Source organism: Palaemon carinicauda, chromosome 44, assembly GCF_036898095.1.
Source record: "Palaemon carinicauda isolate YSFRI2023 chromosome 44, ASM3689809v2, whole genome shotgun sequence".
In the NCBI taxonomy this organism is placed as follows: Eukaryota; Metazoa; Arthropoda; class Malacostraca; order Decapoda; family Palaemonidae; genus Palaemon; species Palaemon carinicauda.
In genome coordinates, this window is record NC_090768.1 from 7,785,359 (window position 1) to 7,804,051 (window position 18,693).

The 18,693-nt window shown below is 40.9% G+C and overlaps 1 protein-coding gene across 5 annotated transcripts in view; it reads right to left on the reverse strand.

The window, feature by feature from the left end:
- LOC137634471 (intraflagellar transport protein 74 homolog) overlaps positions 1 to 18,693 on the reverse strand; it is a 180,458-nt gene that overhangs the window by 47,987 nt on the left and 113,778 nt on the right. For all 5 annotated transcript variants that reach the window (XM_068366888.1, XM_068366887.1, XM_068366891.1 and 2 more), the window contains 2 exons: positions 13,384 to 13,580; positions 3,895 to 4,071 (listed from right to left, as the gene is read on the reverse strand). In XM_068366888.1, the coding sequence (XP_068222989.1) occupies positions 3,895 to 4,071; positions 13,384 to 13,580 (374 nt within the window). The remainder of the gene's footprint in view (positions 1 to 3,894; positions 4,072 to 13,383; positions 13,581 to 18,693) is intronic.

Consider the following 18,693-nt stretch of genomic DNA (forward strand, 5'->3'; position numbering starts at 1 on the left):
CCGATGGGAGAGGACTAGAAAAGGGTAGTATGATATTACCAGCATGAAATCCAGGATTATTTTACCTCTTTTAACATGTCCAGAGATGGAACCTGGAAGGTAGATCTCAACTGGATTCAGATGGAAAATGGGGAGGGGATGTACAAGTGAAGGTATACCCCCTATTTTTTTTTTCTTACACCATTGCTGGACTGGAAGTGTTGAGAACAGGTGGAGCAGAGTCTGACACATTCTGGATGAAGAAGCTAGTGATGTTCTTTACTGAGACTTGGAAAATGAAGGAGCATTCCTCTAACCTAAGCCAGATGACATGGTCGCTCCCAAAGGCTTGGCTGGGTTAGCCCTCGTATAATAAGAGCCAGAAATAGTATGGATCTTGGCAGGGAAATCCACCAAACAGGTCAGTCCACGAGGCTCTGGCTAACACTCAGGTGGACAGTCATCTGAACACCTGAGGAACAAAGATGCTTTTGGGATGACTGAAGAGCTGCATGCACTACAAGTTCCTTGAGTTACATGAAGTCTCCCTCTCTGAAGGATGATTATGGAGCAAAAAAATACAGTTGAACAATTCAGCTGAGAAGGGTATGGAATCATACTCTGTCCCTGGTGACTTTAGAAGAGCCAATGGGAGGGGACTGGAGAATGATAGTATGATACTACTAGCATGAAATCCAAGATTGTTTTACCTCTTTTGACACGTCCAGAGATGGAACCTGGAAGGTAGATCTCGACTGAATTCAGATGGAAGATGGGGAGGGAATGTACAAGTGAAAGCATACCCCCCTTTTTTTTTTTACACCATTCCTGGACTGGAAGTGTAAAGGACAGGTGGAGCAGAGTCGTCATGACACATTCTGGAGGAAGAAGCTAATGATGTTCTTTACTGAGACTTGTAGAAAGAAGGAGCATTCCTCTAACCCAAGGCAGATGACATGGTCACTCCCAAAGGCTTGGCTGGGTTAGCCCTCGTATAATAAGAGTCATAAAAAGTATGGATCTTGGTAGGGAAATCCACCAAAGAGCAAATGTTATCGAGTGCTAGCACACAGTGGATGAAAGAGTACTAACACATGGGCCTCCCTGTCTACCAGTGCCTCAATATCACCCTTTGGAAAGGGAGATGAGTAGCTTAAAACCAATTCAATCAACAGTCCAACTGTTGTTTGTGTACATAAATTTAAGCAGGTTGGTTATCTGGAGAGAAAAGAAGAAAATTCTATGTTTCTCAATAGCAAAATACAGTGGAACTTTGCCCTATACTACAGAGTTGAACCCCAATGAAAGCAATGTTTGTTACTGTGATTGACCATCAGTTGATTGACAGTACGGTCTGGACAGCTAACATGGGCAGACGAGAAGCACTGTCCTCCGCATCAAGGCCTATTGTCAAGTTAGCAGAAAAGGCAAAGGCTTTCTAAATATGCTACACCTATTTGAATAATCAGACTTGCAGATCTGAGCATTCCACCCATCCAAGGCCTTACTAGTAGGTTCTAAGCACAGCATCTGTGGTCAGGTTCATACCGTGTGGTTCTTTGAAATAACTTACAACATCTACAACATTCAAGAAACGGGGGCACCATGGCTGCCTAAGACTGCTCAGAGTCAGTAGACTGACGCTCAAGAAATTCAACAGAGGCCAGGTCCTTCTTGGTCAGACTGATGAATCTTTTGCCCCTCACAAGGCATAAGTGATTCTCATCAACTTAGGGGATTATTCCCTAATCCATAATACAAATGTCATAGTCCAATAACAAATCTGGGAACATATGAATAAAAGGCAGATGAAAAATCAGGCTGCAAACAATCAGTATAGATAAGGAGCATTAACATTTAATCCTCCCTCTGTGACCTAGTGTGTGTTACTGGCCTGGCTCGGTGCGTGTGGAACATGGAGAATGAATCAGTGCTCATAAAGCATGTAGTATGGACCAATTACTTACAGGCACTGGAGTAAACTCCGTCTTGCACAAATGCAAGGTGGGAATTTTTAGGCAGGGGAATCTTTTTCTTTCATGCACCTGAGTGACAATGATAGAATAGAGCAGAGATGATTCTCTAAGTAACAGAAAGTAAGGGAAGGTGAATCACCTGCTACCTGTATGAATGTATGACAGTTGTCATATCAAGATTTGCCTTGCCTTCTGGAGCAGGAGAATACCTTCTAACAATTGCATATCCTTACTCTCATCTGCCTATGGTGCTTCTGTTCAGTCCGGGAAGGACTGCTCACCTACAACTGATGAAAAGAGCAGTAACTGTCACACCAGGCTCACCTTTTGTTTAACACCCTTTCAGCAAGAAAGCTTCATACCAGCACAAGGAGTAGCGACTGACATTATCCATGCCTACCGTACAGTGCTGGTGGTCAGTGCGGATATAACCTTTCACCTTCAATTGATGAACCAGTGTTAGCTGTTACACCAGGCTGACGATTTCTAAAAAGACCCGAAGGTACTGGGTGGCGAGTGAGCTTCGTATCAGCTTAAGGAAGTAACAAGATTCATACCCTTATTGACCTACCATACAGTGCAGATCAGTCTGGGTAAGTGTATTCACTATAACTAATGGCACAAAGGTTTCTGTCACACTAGCTTCACACTTTTCTAACTGACTCTGAAAGTACCAGTCAGTGGGATAGTTCTGTATAGTAAAGAGCTGCAAGCTAAGGTTAAGCAGGAAGAGACACAACAAACTCCAACTTCTCCATACCAACCATTCTCCCTTGCTGCCACAGAGGAGTCACAGTCTGGATGACCAATAATGACTGCTCTCCCTTGGAGGAGGAAGCTACAGGAGCTTCCTTCGTAGCAACACAAACCACTAAACAAGGGGTTTTGTCACACTCATAGACACTAGCACCACATTAAGCTGAACTACACAAGGCTCAACTCCAGGAGGCAAACTGACAGTGACAGGTGTGCCCATCAGCACAAAATGATGTTCATTATCAAATACACAAGTATGGATAACACTCAGTCAGAACTGGGCTACTCCCTTCCAAAGAAAGGATACTGTACTACTATGCCAAGAAACGCTCCAAGCAAAGTTCATTGTTTTCCTAATAAATAAAAAAAGGGGGGGGCGAGACAGGACTGTGTACAGTGTGCCCTTCATAGCAGGTACACAACACGTGAAGATTAACAATAATCTATTACATGTCTTACCTTTCAGTGCACTTCTGCTGTCACAAGCAAGAGTGCTCCTATAAATAAAAAAGAACACTTTTAACAAACAAACAAAAAATCCAACAATGAAAGAGCTACCTAATAATACGTTTGTACCAGTTGTGGCCGAAGTCTAAAGTGGTTAGTCTGTGAAAGGCTGGTGAGAGGGATTTCCTCTCGCACCACCAGTCGTTAACCAACTACTTTGTTAACGATTCAAAGGCCTTTCCAGCTCGCACTGATGACATCTCCTATTTTAAAGAACTAAAGGCTTGTATGTGAGTAGGAACAAACAAATTTCTTTCATCGTATACTTATTTATTAAAAATAGCCTATCTAGTGAGGCAATGCTTGAAGAGCTACTGTAGATTAATATTTTTGTATGTAAAAAGAATGATTCTACAATACAGTAATCTAAACCTGAAAAGATGCATAACGTACTGTACATTTGCAAACCCTTCAACTTAATTACATATACTGTAAAATTATCTCCATGCTTACAATTAATAATATATTTAATGGCTACTTGAACAATGTATAATTTTCTATGAGCACAATAGAATCATACATTTTTAAATGTTAAAAGCAAGTAAGATGCATTGCAGCTTCATCCTGACAAAATCTGAAAACATGTAATACTATCATCCTAGACTTTTGATCTTAAAAACTCAAGTGAAATCATTCATCTTAATGAAAGCTGATAACATGAAATATAAATGCTGACCTTTGATGTGGTAAGTTCATCCTCTAAACCAGCTTTTCGGTTCTCTAAAGCATCTAATTCATGTTGCATTTGGTCAAGATGCTGTAACAGGGAACTATTCAAATTCCTGAAATCAAGATATTTATTTTGCAGTGCTGGCTGCATAGCTTCCACAAGACTTTCCCCCATGTGCCGTTCCTGCAAGGAAAAGAAAAGTTGCATTAAGTGTTTCTGTTCATACAAAAAATAAGTTAATTTTCATCGTAACCGTATGGGTTATGAGCTCTCTCAACTAACTTGTCCTATGCTTTTATCTGCATGAACTACCAACAGGCAGAGTTTTTCATCTATCCTCTATTTCAGTCATTTCCTGGACTTTCACTCACATATGTTTTGTCCAAAATTTCCATATTTAAGGTTTTTTGACTAACAGTTTCCCAATCCTTCTCAGCATATATTCAAACCCTTTTAATCTTTGGATGCCATCTATTTTCCAACGTCTGGACACTACCTCTCTCTTACATTTTCATACATATGAGGTTTACCCTGCACTCTGGCATTGGATTTTAGAATTCAACTGTCACTTGTTCTAAATCTTAGATATCCTTCTGAGTGCCCATCTTTGGGAACAGAGGGATACAGGCCTTATGTCACAATCAAAATGTCTGCTCTATCTACTCACAAGAAATCTTTATCTATAAGGAGTGGAGCCATCTCAATAAATTTCATTCACTATACAGTACAGCAAAGGGTTCCCGATATTGAGATCCTGCACTGGTAAATGAGCTTGTGAGCAAATAGAAAGGAGAGCACAAGCATGTGAATGCTCTAAGTCGGATGATTGAGTGCGAATAGATAGGCACGCCCCCTACTATAAGACCATAATAATAAGAACACTAGAGGTGCTTGTATGGCTAATTCTTTCTTATTCCCCCTTTGGCTTCTGTTCCAATGTCCAGTGTGTTCCCGAGCTAATACAAATAATATCCTTCTTTTAAGATCTGCCTATCTATCACAATACAGTTCTACACTTCCATCTCTTCCCTAATCACTTCTTCAATACAAATTCACATTGAAAAAAAAAGGGGTTTTGGCTAAGGAACACCTAAAAAAAATTTTATATAATTTGTATTTTTCCTAGTTATACCAACCTAAGTAATTTATAGGGGTTTACTCCATTGTTGGAAAAGTAGCATTGGAGTAAACCCCTATAATTGATGAGGGTTTGTATTTGTGTAGGAACAAACATTTTTGGGGAGGTACTGTGTATAGCAAGAATCAGGTATAGAATTAATTTCCTTTTGTAAGGGCAGTTTAATTTACTTTTGTGATTTAGCTAAATTTCTTTTAAGCTTGTTTTTCAATTCTATTTAAGTTTGATAAAGCACAGGGAGCAAATTTCCTTAGTTTATTTTCTCTAATTACAAGGATGATGAGTGTAATTTCTTTCTCATCAGAGTTATCAGGAGAGAAAATATTGTGTACTGTTTAAAAACATGGTACATTCAGTTTTGCAAAGAAAGTGTCATTTTTATCATAGATTTGATTGACTGTAAATCTTCAAACAAAAATACTATGGATATAAGGCATGATGTACCTATACATGTAATATGTATGGAGTGAGTTAATAGTTTACAGGAAATAATCATCAGAATTTTAACTTATATAACATGATTTACTGTATAAAATAACATTTTCCTGTATCAGTAACGATTAACGTTTTTATGTCAATCTAAAGAAACAAATCTCACTAAAACCAAACCTTCATCAGTTATCACCAAGGTAAATGATAACATAAATCAAAATATTGACAGGTAGTGGAGAATAAAAACATTTGACTGAAGATTACATGAAGAAGTTCTTGATTGATTGGATACTATGGAGGGGGTAAAATGCTGTATACAGTACATTGTAAAATTTTCATGAGATGTTAAACTTACAGCATTTTATTATAAAATCTTCCACTGATGAAGTGGCAAAGCCAATATACCTTTTTGTATTTTCTAGAATAATTCAATAACATTTTCAAGGGTTATCGAGTCTCATTCTTACACTATTATGTATTATTTTATTATTAGAAAGGTCTGCCTATCTTCAATTCAATTTCATTTTAAATCAAGTTATCATAAATATCGTGAAATATCAATCATACACTTTATACAAAATAAACTAATCAATAAAAATACCTTTACTGTGGCACAGAAAATTATTAATCGTCTTGCCCACAGTCCTGTATAATCTTCCATGGGTTAGCAAAATAAAAATGTTTGTATCCTGATAATTTACTATTTCAAATTACCATACAGTATATAAATACAGTACATACACACATATACCAAGGCACTTCCCCCAATTTTGGGGGATAGCCGACATCAACAAATGAAACAAAAATAAAAAAGGGGACATCTACTCTCTACATTCCTCCCAGCCTAACAAGGGACTCAACCGAGTTCAGCTGGTACTGCTAGGGTGCCACAGCCCACCCTCCCCCGTTATCCACCGCAGATGAAGCTTCATAATGCTGAATCCCCTACTGCTGCTACCTCCGCGGTCATCTAAGGCATCGGAGGAAGCAGCAGGGCCTACTGGAACTGCGTCACAATCGCTCGCCATTCATCCCTATTTCTACCAAGCTCTCTTGCCTCTCTCATATCTATCCTCCTATCACCCAAAGCTTCCTTCACTCCATCCATCCACCCAAACCTTGGCCTTCTTCTTGTACTTCTCCCATCAACTCTTGCATTCATCACCTTCTTTAGCAGACAGCCATTTTCCATTCTCTCATTTCTTACACCCGTTCTCACTCTCACCACTTCGTTCCAAACCCTATCTACTCGAGATACACCAGCCATACTCCTTAGACACTTCATCTCAAACATTCAATTTCTGTCTCTCCATCACTTTCATTCCCCACAACTCAGATCCATACATCACAGTTGGTAAAATCACTTACTCATATAGAACTCTCTAAACATTTATGGCCAACCCTCTATTTTTTACTACTCCCTTAACTGCCCCCAACACTTTGCAACCTTCATTCACTCTCTGACGTACATCTGCTTCCACTCCACCATTTGCTGCAACAACAGACCCCAAGTACTTAAACTGATCCACCTCCTCAAGTAACTCTCCATTCAACATGACATTCAACCTTGCACCACCTTCCCTTCTCGTACATCTCATAACCTTACTCTTACCCACATTAACTCTCAACTTCCTTCTCTCACACACCCTTCCAATTCTGTCACTAATCGGCAAAGTTTCTCTTCTGTGTCTGCACCAGTATAGTATCATCCGCAAACAACAACTGATTTACCTCCCATTCATGGTCATTCTCATCTACCAGTTTTAATCCTCATCCAAGCACTCAAGCATTCACCTCTCTCACCACTCCATCAACATACAAGTTAAACAACCACGGCGACATCACACATCCCTGTCTCAGCCCCACTCTCACAGGAAACCAATCACTCACTTCATTTCCTATCCTAACACATGCTTTACTACCTTTGTAGAAACTTTTCACTGCTTGCAAAAACCTTCCACCAACTCCATATAACCTCATCACATTCCACATTGCTTCCCTATCAACTCTATCATACGCTTTCCCCAGATCCATAAACGCAACATACACCTCCTTACCTTTTGCTAAATATTTCTCGCATATCTGCCTTACTGTAAAAATCTGATTCATACAACCCCTACCTCTTCTAAAACCACCCTGTACTTCTAAGATTGCATTCTCTGTTTTATCCTTGATCCTATTAATCATTACTCTACCATACACTTTTCCAACTACGCTTAACAAACTAATACCTCTTGAATTACAACACTCATGCACATCTCCCTTACCCTTATATAGTGGTACAACACATGCATAAACCCAATCTACTGGTACCATTGACAACACAAAACACATATTAAACAATCTCATCAACCATTCAAGTACAGTCACACCCCCTTCCTTCAACATCTCAGCTCTCACACCATCCATACCAGATGCTTTTCCTACTCTCATTTCATCTAGTGCTCTCCTCACTTCATCTATTGTAATCTCTCTCTCATTCTCATCTCCCATCACTGGCACCTCAACACCTGCAACAGCAATTATATCTGCCTCCCTATTATCCTCAACATTCAGTAAACTTTCAAAATATTCCGCCCACCTATTTCCTTGCCTCCTCTCCTTTTAACAACCTTCCATTTCCATCTTTCACTGTCTCTTCAATTCTTGAGCCAGCCTTCCTTACTCTCTTCACTTCTTTCCAAAACTTCTTCTTATTCTCTTCATATGAATGACCCAATCCCTGACCCCACCTCAGGTCAGCTGCCCTCTTTGCCTCACGTACCTCGCGCTTTACTTCCACATTTTTCTCTTTATATTTTTCATACTTCTCTATACTATTACTCTGTAGCCATTCTTCAAAATCCCTCTTTTTCTCTTCCACTTTTACCTTCACTCCTTCATTCCACCATTCACTGCCCTTCCTCATGCTGCCTCCAACAACCTTCTTGCCACACACATCACTTGCAATCCCAACAAAATTTTCTTTTACTAACTTCCACTCCTCCTCTAAATTACCAGTTACTCTTACTTTTACTTCGTCATATGTCATTTTCAACCTTTCCAGATATTTACTTTTTACCCCAGGTTTTACTAGCTCTTCAACCCTCACTAGCTCCCTTTTACATCCACCTACTCTATTGCCCAACTCTTTTGCTACAACTAATTTTCCTTCCACCAAAAAATTATTAGACCTACCGTTAGCCATACCCCTAAACACGTGCATGTCTTTCAATCTTTCAAACATTCTTTTAGTTATCAACACACAATCCATTAACGCCCTTTCTATCACTCTTCCATTAGCCACTCTTACCCATGTATACTTATTTTTATCTTTCTTTTTGAAAAAGCTATTACTTATCACCATCTCTTGCTCAACACACATATCTACCAGTCTCTCACCACTCTCATTTTCACCTGGTACGCCCTACTTCCCAATGACACCTTCTACCTCTCCAGCGCCCACTCTAGCATTTAAGTCACCCATGACAACTACATAATTCCTTCTACCCAGTTCTTCTACACACCTAGTTAATTCATTCCAGAACTCATTCCGCTCTTCTTCACTTTTCTCACAACCTGGCCCATACGCACTGACAAACGCCCAACATTCCCTACCCAACCTAACCCTTACCAACATTAACCTAGATGATATCTCTTTCCATTCCACTACTTTACCTGTCATCCATTCACTCAGCAATAAAGCCACACCCTCTCTCGTTCTTCCCCTTTCAATCCCAGACATTTCACCAAATATCACCTCACCCTTTCCTTTTATATTCGTCTCACACAAGGCCAATACATCCATCCTTCTATTCCTAAACTTACTTCCAATTTCACATCTTTTACTCTCTATCGTACTACATCCACGCACATTCAAACACCCCAAAACTAGAGTGCGGGGAGCAGTCACTCTCACCCCAGCTCCATCTCTATGTCAATGTCTCACAGCCCCCTCGTCCCGTCCCTTTATTTATGTAAATAAATTATATAAATAACAATGGGTGTGAATTGCACTTGAAATGCCTAATCATGGCTAGAGTAATTTAATATTGCATAATTATTCAACAAAATAAGAATACAGTGAGCCCTCGTTTATCGCGGTAGATAGGTTCCAGACCCGACCGCGATAGGTGAAAATCCGCGAAGTAGTGACACCATATATACGTATTTATTTAACACGTATATTCAGACTTTTAAAACCTTCCCTTGTACGTAGTACTGTTAACAAACTACCCTTTAATGTACAGAACACTTAATGCATGTACTACAGTACCCTAAACTAAAACAGGCACAAATATTAAAGGAGATTTTATATCATGCGTTTCCTAAACACGCCAAAAAGCACGATAAAAAATGGCAACCAATGTTTTGTTTACATTTATCTCTGACCATAATGAAGAAACAAACGCATTAACACATCTGTGTATAGGTTAATTTTTGCATCGATTATATTGATTATTCAGTACAGTATGTTGATTTTGTTATTACCAATGTTTTACTTAATTTTTCTTAGGACTTCCAAATGAAATGTTTTTCTTTATGACGCCGCCTGAAACGACGGCGTCATAAAGTACGCTCAGTAAACAAACGAAGGCATTTAACGCGCATGATGAAAGTGATAAATAATGATATTACAGTAAAAGATTTAGAAAATATGCTATTACAAATATTATTTACCGTATCTATATAAAATCATACATACGTAGCAAAGCAGGAAAACAATTTACGAGAGAGAGAGAGAGAGAGAGAGAGAGAGAGAGAGAGAGAGAGAGAGAGAGAGAGAGAGAGAGAGAGAGAGAGAGAGAGAGTTGTTTTACGTACGTAAATGTAAATTTTAAACAAAAAAAAATAGCCTCATTTCATATAAAATAGGTTATTCCAAAAATTTTACTTTATCATATTACAGTAGTCTGTATAATACTGTAAAGCTCAGTACAGTATGTTGTTGTTATAGTCGTGGCGATGAAATTCTCACGAAACAAAAACACGGCATTCAATTACAACAGCTGATTCTCTCTCTCTCTCTCTCTCTCTCCGTGTTATACAATACTTACATATAGATGAAGAAACTAAAATTAGTTTTCTTAGTGTCAATTAAATACTAAACGAAAAAATTATGCCGAGTTTACATCCATTTCAATCGTTGCTAAAAATGCTCCTCTAGCACCATTTCTAAGGTATATAACTGCTATATATTACCAGAGAAAAAATTGCATAGGGATGCCAGGTTGAACCCAGCTCGCTCACCTATAAAAGGTGTCGATATATAATACTGGGGCGTGATAAATCACAGCCAGAGGCCTCGCACCATTTAGATATCTCCTGTCAAAATCCCCAAACAGCGAGGTGCCGTTCCACCTCCCACTACTACAGTACCAACAATCCCACGCCAGTGACGTCACTCCTTATAGCACCCCAGATTGGGGCCCAATTAGGGAGGGACGGGTGGGTTCACTGGGCGACACGGGTCTCTCGCCCAGAAATAGATTTTTCCTTCGTCAAAATCCCTTTTCTGGGCTCCGACCCGTGTCGCCCAGTGAAATCTTACCAGAGAATGGGGACCCAATATGGATAACTACCTGAAGAGAGAATAACACAAAATAACAGAGCTGATGAGTTTAATATAAAAAAAGAGGGATGTGGAAACCCGTAAAATTAGATCAACATGTATATGACAGTGATAAAAAGACATGGGAAACAATCAATAATGAAACCCGTAGGTAAAATGCAACAGATATGAATAGTGGGAATCCAGCTTGGTAATCAAAAACGCAAAATAAAATCAGCTCGAGGATTAAGAACAAGTGTAATGAAAACAATTCGTCAAATTGAACAATTGAATAATAAAATAATACACCATAAGGGTGTCTAGTAACAAAAAGGTAGGAACAACAGGTAAGCCAGGCAGGAGGGAAAGAGGACAGAGCAAGACGTTGTGATTAGGACTCAGTACCTTCAGGAGGAATTATATTCCCTGCAGCTACTGTGGCAAATCTAAGAGCTTCTAAAGGTTTTAGGTAGTGGCGCTTGAAAACTTTAGGGGACCTCCAACCCGTATATTTAGAGAGCTCATCAAATTTCATAAGGTGGAAAAATTTAAATGAGGTAGCCACAGCTCCAATATTATGGACAAGTGGGAATGATGCAGGATTAGTTTGTTTAATAAAATAAAGAATTTGCATGATTCCCTTAAGGGTAATAGTTCCTCCGAGTTCTCTAATAAATAAGGGCCCTGTGGTTGTAGTGGAAGTTCTACCTAAGTAGGCTTTCAGGGTGGTAAGTGGACACAGGGATGGATCCCGAGGAAGTGGAACAATCTTCCAGGGAGACCACCTGTTTTGGGGGTTCTTCATTTTTAGCCAGGAAAACTTTGTTAGGAGAGAAAAGAACCTCACCCGAAGAGAGAAACTTTATATGACCAGGGTCACTAGATAAGGCTGACAATTCTGAGATTCTGGAGCTCGAGGCGAGGCTCAAAAGAAAAAGTGACTTTCTTAATAATGCCCTATAGTTACAGGATCCAATTTGGGTGTCAGAGGCTAGCTTAAGAACAGCGTTCAAAAACCAGGAAACTGCGCTAGGGCGAGTTGAAGGTTTTAGCCTGGCACAAGCTCTCGGAATGGATGAGAAATATGAATCCGTTAGATCCATGTCAAAACCAATATGGAAGATCTTTCCCAAGTCTGACTTGATTGTAGTAATGGTATTGGCTGCCAGGCCAGATTCGAAGAGAGTTCTGAAGAATGTCAGAGTTCGGTTCAGCGTCATTGTCTCAACTTGGGAATCTTTCAAGAATTCATCTAATTTCTTGATAGCTGAGTCATATTGATGGAGAGTAGAGTCCCTTTTGTCAGATTCCAGGAAAATAGTATTCAAAGAATCGATGTTTGTACCACGTTGGGCTGCGAACTTCATGAACTCCATAAAGTTAGGGCATTCAGAATCCTTGAGGAAGCAAACACGTTGCGAGTTTGCACAGTCTTTGTTATCACCGGATTGGGGAACCAAGTGCTCTTGGGCCAGTTGGGGGCTATGAGAGCCACTCGACCTTTGACGGATCTGAGTTTGTGCAGAACTTTCAACAGGAGATTCACCGGAGGAAACAGATAAATCGTCTTCCAGGTAGCAGTTATATACCTTAGAAATGGTGCTAGAGGAGCATTTTCACTGGGCGACACGGGTCGGAGCCCAGAAATACGGCATCCGATTTCATCAGCAAACCACTATTTTTTGGGAAACATCATTTTATTCTAGAAAATTGCTACTCTTTAAATAGTTAATTGCACATTAAGAAAGCGTGTACTTTTGTTTTTAAATTTCGGGTGTGTTTTAAAAATCGAGTATTGTTGACTTCTTTTTGTTTTACTTTTGGCTGTGATTAGATCAGCTGACGTCTAGCTGCTACTCTTGAGAGTGTACGAATACACTATCAAAGTATCGTTTATACCATTTCTTAACTTATTCAAACCGTCTACAGTATACAGTTGATATTACATAAGCACCAATGTGTTATAACCTATCGAATTTTTTTTTTTATTACATTTAAAACAACACACACACACACACACACACTCTCTCTCTCTCTCTCTCTCTCTCTCTCTCTCTCTCTCTCTCTCTCTCTCTCTCTCTCTCTCTCTCTCTCTCTCTGTGGGCTACTTTTCACTACCTCCCATTCCTTACCTCTCTCTATCTCTCTAACAAATGATATCTTTGTTGCTCCTCAAAGTTTCATTTATATTGAAAATCAATCATGATTCAATTTTCCTTACTTTCTCCAATCTCGCACCATCGGTCACATCGCGGTATTTTCGAAATTTCCGGAAAATCCGCGATATATATATATATATATATACACATGCGTTATGAAAAAAATCCGCAAAGTGCTGAATCCGCGATGGTCGAACCGCGAAGTAGCGAGGGCTCACTGTAAAGAGAATTCTTACCTCTTCAATTTCTCCTTCTAACTGCCGCATCATGGACTCCATATCCTGTTTACGTGTAAATAAGGCATCTAATTTGTCTCTGTTTTCTTGATTAGTTTCCTTTAAAGCTTTTGTTTCCTCGTCTATTTCTAATTTTTCAGTATCGGTGTTGACCAAGTCTAGAAGCAAATTATAATCGCCAAGTGCTCCTTGCAGTTCTATAAAAAATATACAAAATAAGAATGTACAGTAATCTTTCCATAACAATAAGGATTTTAAATTTTAGCAAAAGACAAATAATTTTTAATTTACAATAAATTTAAACAACAGGATAAAGGCCTAAACTCCTTTTATTTTATCTCTGAAGAAATACATAATAAAACAATGAAATGGAGCCCTTTTTTTCCAATTTTTGTTTCATAATTTTTTTTCTTAATTTTTTCCCCTGATTTTTAAGATTTTCTTTTTTACCGTAATGAAAAAAATTCACATCTGGCCAAAAAATTACTTTGAGAAAAAAAACCTCTACATATTATTGGAGGTCTATATCAGGTCTATATAGGGTAGTAATCCCAGATCTTAGTAATAATCATCAAGGGATGAGATAGAATTCGAAAAACACTAATTTTCAGGATAAATCGCCTGGCGTCGCAAAACCGAAGGTCAGAGGCAAAAATCCTATGCAGTTTGGAGATGTCCTAAGTCACCTTATTAAGTGGTATAAATGTCGAAGTCCTGTCATCAAAAATCGGCATTAGCCGGGCAGCCCTCTTAATTCAACTACAGTAATCATTTCCCAAACAAATAGTTTATCAACAGGGTGCCATTCAACTAAGAGAACAAGTCTCGTAGAATGCACTCATCTGTTTACTTGATTCATTTATATTAATTTACAACTCCATAAGGCTTTAATTAAAAGTGTAGTGAGAGTAATAAAAGTTTAATTTAATTAATTTATGTGAAAACTATTTGTTCGCAAGGAACAACGTAAGAAATAAACAAAGGAACAAATTGGAAGAGAGATACAAGTTAGCAGTACAAAACCTAAGAGGGTTAAAGAGTAATGGACAAGTTCTGTCTCTCTACACAGACTTGTATAAACCTAGATTGTAGGTGATCAAACCCTAACTGACAGGAGGACCTACAGTTCCAAAATGTTATTTTCCTTAGTAAAATAAATTTTTGAATATACTTACCCGATGATCATATAGCTGCATCCCTGCTGCCCGACAGAAAAAATCTACGGGCGGAATACGCCAGCGATCGCTATACAGGTGGGGGTGTACATCAACAGCGCCATCTGTCAAGTAGGTACTCAAGTACTCGATGTCAACATAGAACCAATTTTCTCCTCTGTCCCACTGGTTCTCTATTGGGGAGGAAGGGTGGGTCCTTTAATTTATGATCATCGGGTAAGTATATTCAAAAATTTATTTTACTAAGGAAAATAACATTTTCCAATATCAAACTTACCCGATGATCATATAGCTGATTCACACCCAGGGGGGTGGGTAGAGACCAGCATTACAAGTTGACATTATGAGCTAAGTATTCCGTATTTCATTTTAGCAGTTATTCAAAATAACAAGCATAAAATAAATAAGTACCTTGTAAGGAAGACGACTTGAACAATTACTCTGCCTTTTTAAGTACGTCTTCCTTACTGAGCCTCGCGATCCTCAAAGGATGCTGAGCGACTCCTAGGAGCTGAAGTATGAAGGGTTGCAACCCATACTAAAGGTCCTCATCAAAACCTCTAATCTAGGCGCTTCTCAAGAAATGATTTTGACCACCCGCCAAATCAAGTAGGATGCGAAAGGCTTCTTAGCCTTCCGGACAACCCAAAAATATTTCAAGAGAAAGATTAAAAAGGTTCTGGAATTAGGGAATTGTAGTGGTGGAGCCCCCACCACTACTGCACTCGTTGCTACGAATGGTCCCAGAGTGTAGCAGTTCTCGTAAAGAGACTGGACATTCTTAAGATAAAAAACGCGAACACTGATTTGCTTTTCCAATAGGTTGCGTCGAATATATTTTGCAGAGATCTATTAGTTTAAAGGCCACGGAAGTTGTGACAGCTCTAACTTCGTGTGTCCTTACCTTCAGCCAAGCTTGGTCTTCCTCATTCAGAAGGGAATGAGCTTCTCGTATTAAGTCTGATAAAATAGGAAAAAGAATTCTCTGACATAGGCAAAGATGGATTCTTAACTGAACACCATAAAGCTTCAGACGGGCCTCGTAAAGGTTTTAAAATAGAACTTAAGAGCTCTTACAGGACATAATACTCTTTCTAGTTCATTTCCAACCATACGATAAGTTTGGAATATCGAACGATATTGGTCAAGGCCGAGAAGGCAGCTCGTGTTTGGCTAGAAAACCAAGATGTAGAACATGTAGCCGTTTCGGATGAGAATCCGATGTTCTTGCTGAAGGCATGAATCTCACTGACTCTTTTAGCTGTGGTTAAGCATATCAGGCAAAGAGTCTTAAAGGTGAGATCTTTCAGAGAGGCTGATTGAAGTGGTTCGAACCTGTCTGACATAAGGAATCTTAGAACCACGTCTAAATTCCAACCAGGTGTAACCAAACGACGCTCCTTCGTGGTCTCAAAAGACTTAAGGAGGTCCTGTAGATCTTTATTGTTGGAAAGATCTAAGCCTCTGTGACGGAAGACTGATGCCAACATGCTTCTGTAACCCTTGATAGTGGGAGCTGAAAGAGATCGCTCTTTCCTCAGATATAAGAGGAAGTCAGCTATTTGAGTTACAGAGGTACTGGTCGAGGATATGGATACTGACTTGCACCAGTTTCGGAAGATTTCTCACTTCGATTGGTAGACTCTAAGGGTGGATGTTCTCCTTGCTCTAGCAATCGCTCTGGTTGCCTCCTTCGAAAAACCTCTAGTTCTCGAGAGTCTTTCGATATTCTGAAGGCAGTCAGACGAAGAGCGTGGAGGCCTTGGAGTACCTTCTTTACGCGTGGCAGACGTAGCAGGTCCACCCTTAGGGGAAGTGTTCTGGGAACGTCTACTAGCCATCGAAGTACCTCGGTGAGTTATTCTCTCGCGGGCCAGAGGGAAGCAACTAGAGTCAACTTTGTCCCTTCGTGAGAGGCGAACTCCTGCAGTACCTTGTTGACAATCAAGAACGGAGGGAATGCATATAGATCTAGATGAGACTAATCTAGTAGAAAGGCATCTATAAGAACTACTGCTGGGTCCGGGATAGGTGAGCAAAGTATTGAGAGCCTCTTGGACATCGAGATTGCGAAGAGATCTATGGTTGGCTGGCCCCAGGTGACCCAAAGTCTCTTGCATACATCCTTGTGGAGGGTCCAATGTGTTGGAATTATTGTCCCTTCCTACTGAGACAATCTGCTAAGACATTCCAGTTGCCTTGGATGAAACTCGTTACTAGTGAAAAGTCTAGACCTGTTGAACAGGAGAGGAGGTCACTTGCGAACTCGTATCATGTCAGAGAGTAGGTCCCTCCTTGCTAGGAGATGTACATTAAAGCACGGAGTTGACCGTGTTCACCTCCACTACTTTGCCTTGAAGGAGAGACCTGAAGCTTTTCCAGGTCAGACGTACTGCCAGAAGCTTCTTGCAGTTGAAATGCATTGTCCTTTGACTCGAGTTCCATAATCCCGAGCATTCCCTACCGCCTAAGGACGCACCCCAGCCTACGTCCGATGCGTCTGAGAAGAGAACGTGGTTGGGAGTCTGAACAGTCAGGGGAAGACCCTTTCAAGGTTGATGAAGTCCTTTCATCAAGTCAGACCAGACTATCTTTCCGGAAACCGGGATCGAGACCGCTTCTAGCGTCTTGTCCTTTTCCAGTGAAGAGCTAGATGATACCGAAGAGGACGGAGGTGTAGTCTTCCAAGAGACACCAATTGAACCACGGATGACAGTGTCCTAACCAGACTCATCCACAGCCTGACAGGGCCGTGTTCCTTCTTCAGCATCTTCTGGATGGATAGCATGGCTGGGGGATGATCGTCTTGTTCAGCCATGTCCCCATCAGAGGGTTCCTCATCCGAAACTGATGAGGAAACGGCAACGGAGTGGGCAACGTCTGACTCGCTGAATCCGGTCGCACTGGTGGATGCGTGACGGAGCCGGACACAAGATCATGGTACTGCTGCACAGTCTGTGAACTGTCAACCATGGGGACGCGAGGAAGTACAGCGACAACCCGAAACTGTCTAGACTGTCTGGGTTGTGCAGACAACCCCCTACCGGGTTGCTGAGGTTGCCGCACTGCGTCACAACAAGTCACCTCTGCTGGTTGTTGAACGTCTTCCTAGTGACACACTGAACGTCCACAACCACCTCCGAGAGTTGCTTAACGTCAACGTGCGACTGGCAACCCACACTGGGTCGCACCGGTGGAGGAACCATCTCAACTGGCGGACGTGAGTAGGATACCTCAGCGTCAACAGGGCGTACAACCAACCGGTAGGAAGGTTGTTGGCTAGAAGGTTCTTCTCCGTAAAAAATCCTCTAACAAGGACTAAGCTTGGACTGCATGTCTTGCAACAAAGCCCATTAGGGTCTATGGGAGCAGGTGTGGCAACAGACGGGATTAGCGACTGAAGCGGAACCATTTACCATCCCTGGAAGCATGTTATGCTTTAATTAAAGTCCATAGGAGGCTAAGCAGCTTAAGGCTCCTCTCCAAATGACAGAGTCCTCAAGGGAATATCAGAAGGAGGGAGAACAGCACTTTCTCATCTACAGGAACCATGTCCGAGAAAAGCTAGGTTATCTCAGTGAGGGTTTCACTGGTGCATAAGCAGCAGACCAGAAGGCAACGTTATGTAACTGCTTGACAGTCTGTGAACTGTCAAAAACTGAACTGTCAACCACAACAGGAGCGTGAGGACATACAGCACTGGTGCATAGTAGCAGACCAGAAGGCAACGTCATGTAACTGCTTGAAAGTCTGTGAGCTGGCAACAACCAAAGCTGTGTGGGGAAGCCTCAACTCCTGACTGACTAGTCTGCTGCGGGCGAGTGGCGGTAACCACAGTGGGTTGCGGAGGCTGACACACCGTGTCAAAACACGGCAGCTTGTGGTAGCTCACGCACGGCAACGGAGTGCTCCGTGTGTCTGTGAGAGTCAGCATGCGTCTGGCAGGGTCGACTGCGCATGGGTGGAGGAGCTCTCACAACAAGAGTGTGGGAGCAGGCAGCCATGCTGGGCGCACAACCGTGGCAGGCTGTAGGCCAACGGGTGCATCGTCAACCTTCTCCGCAGTCGGAGTGTGGGAGCTGGCAACAACAAAAGCGGAGTGCTGGTGCGTGGGAGGGACTGCCGTGGGTTGCGG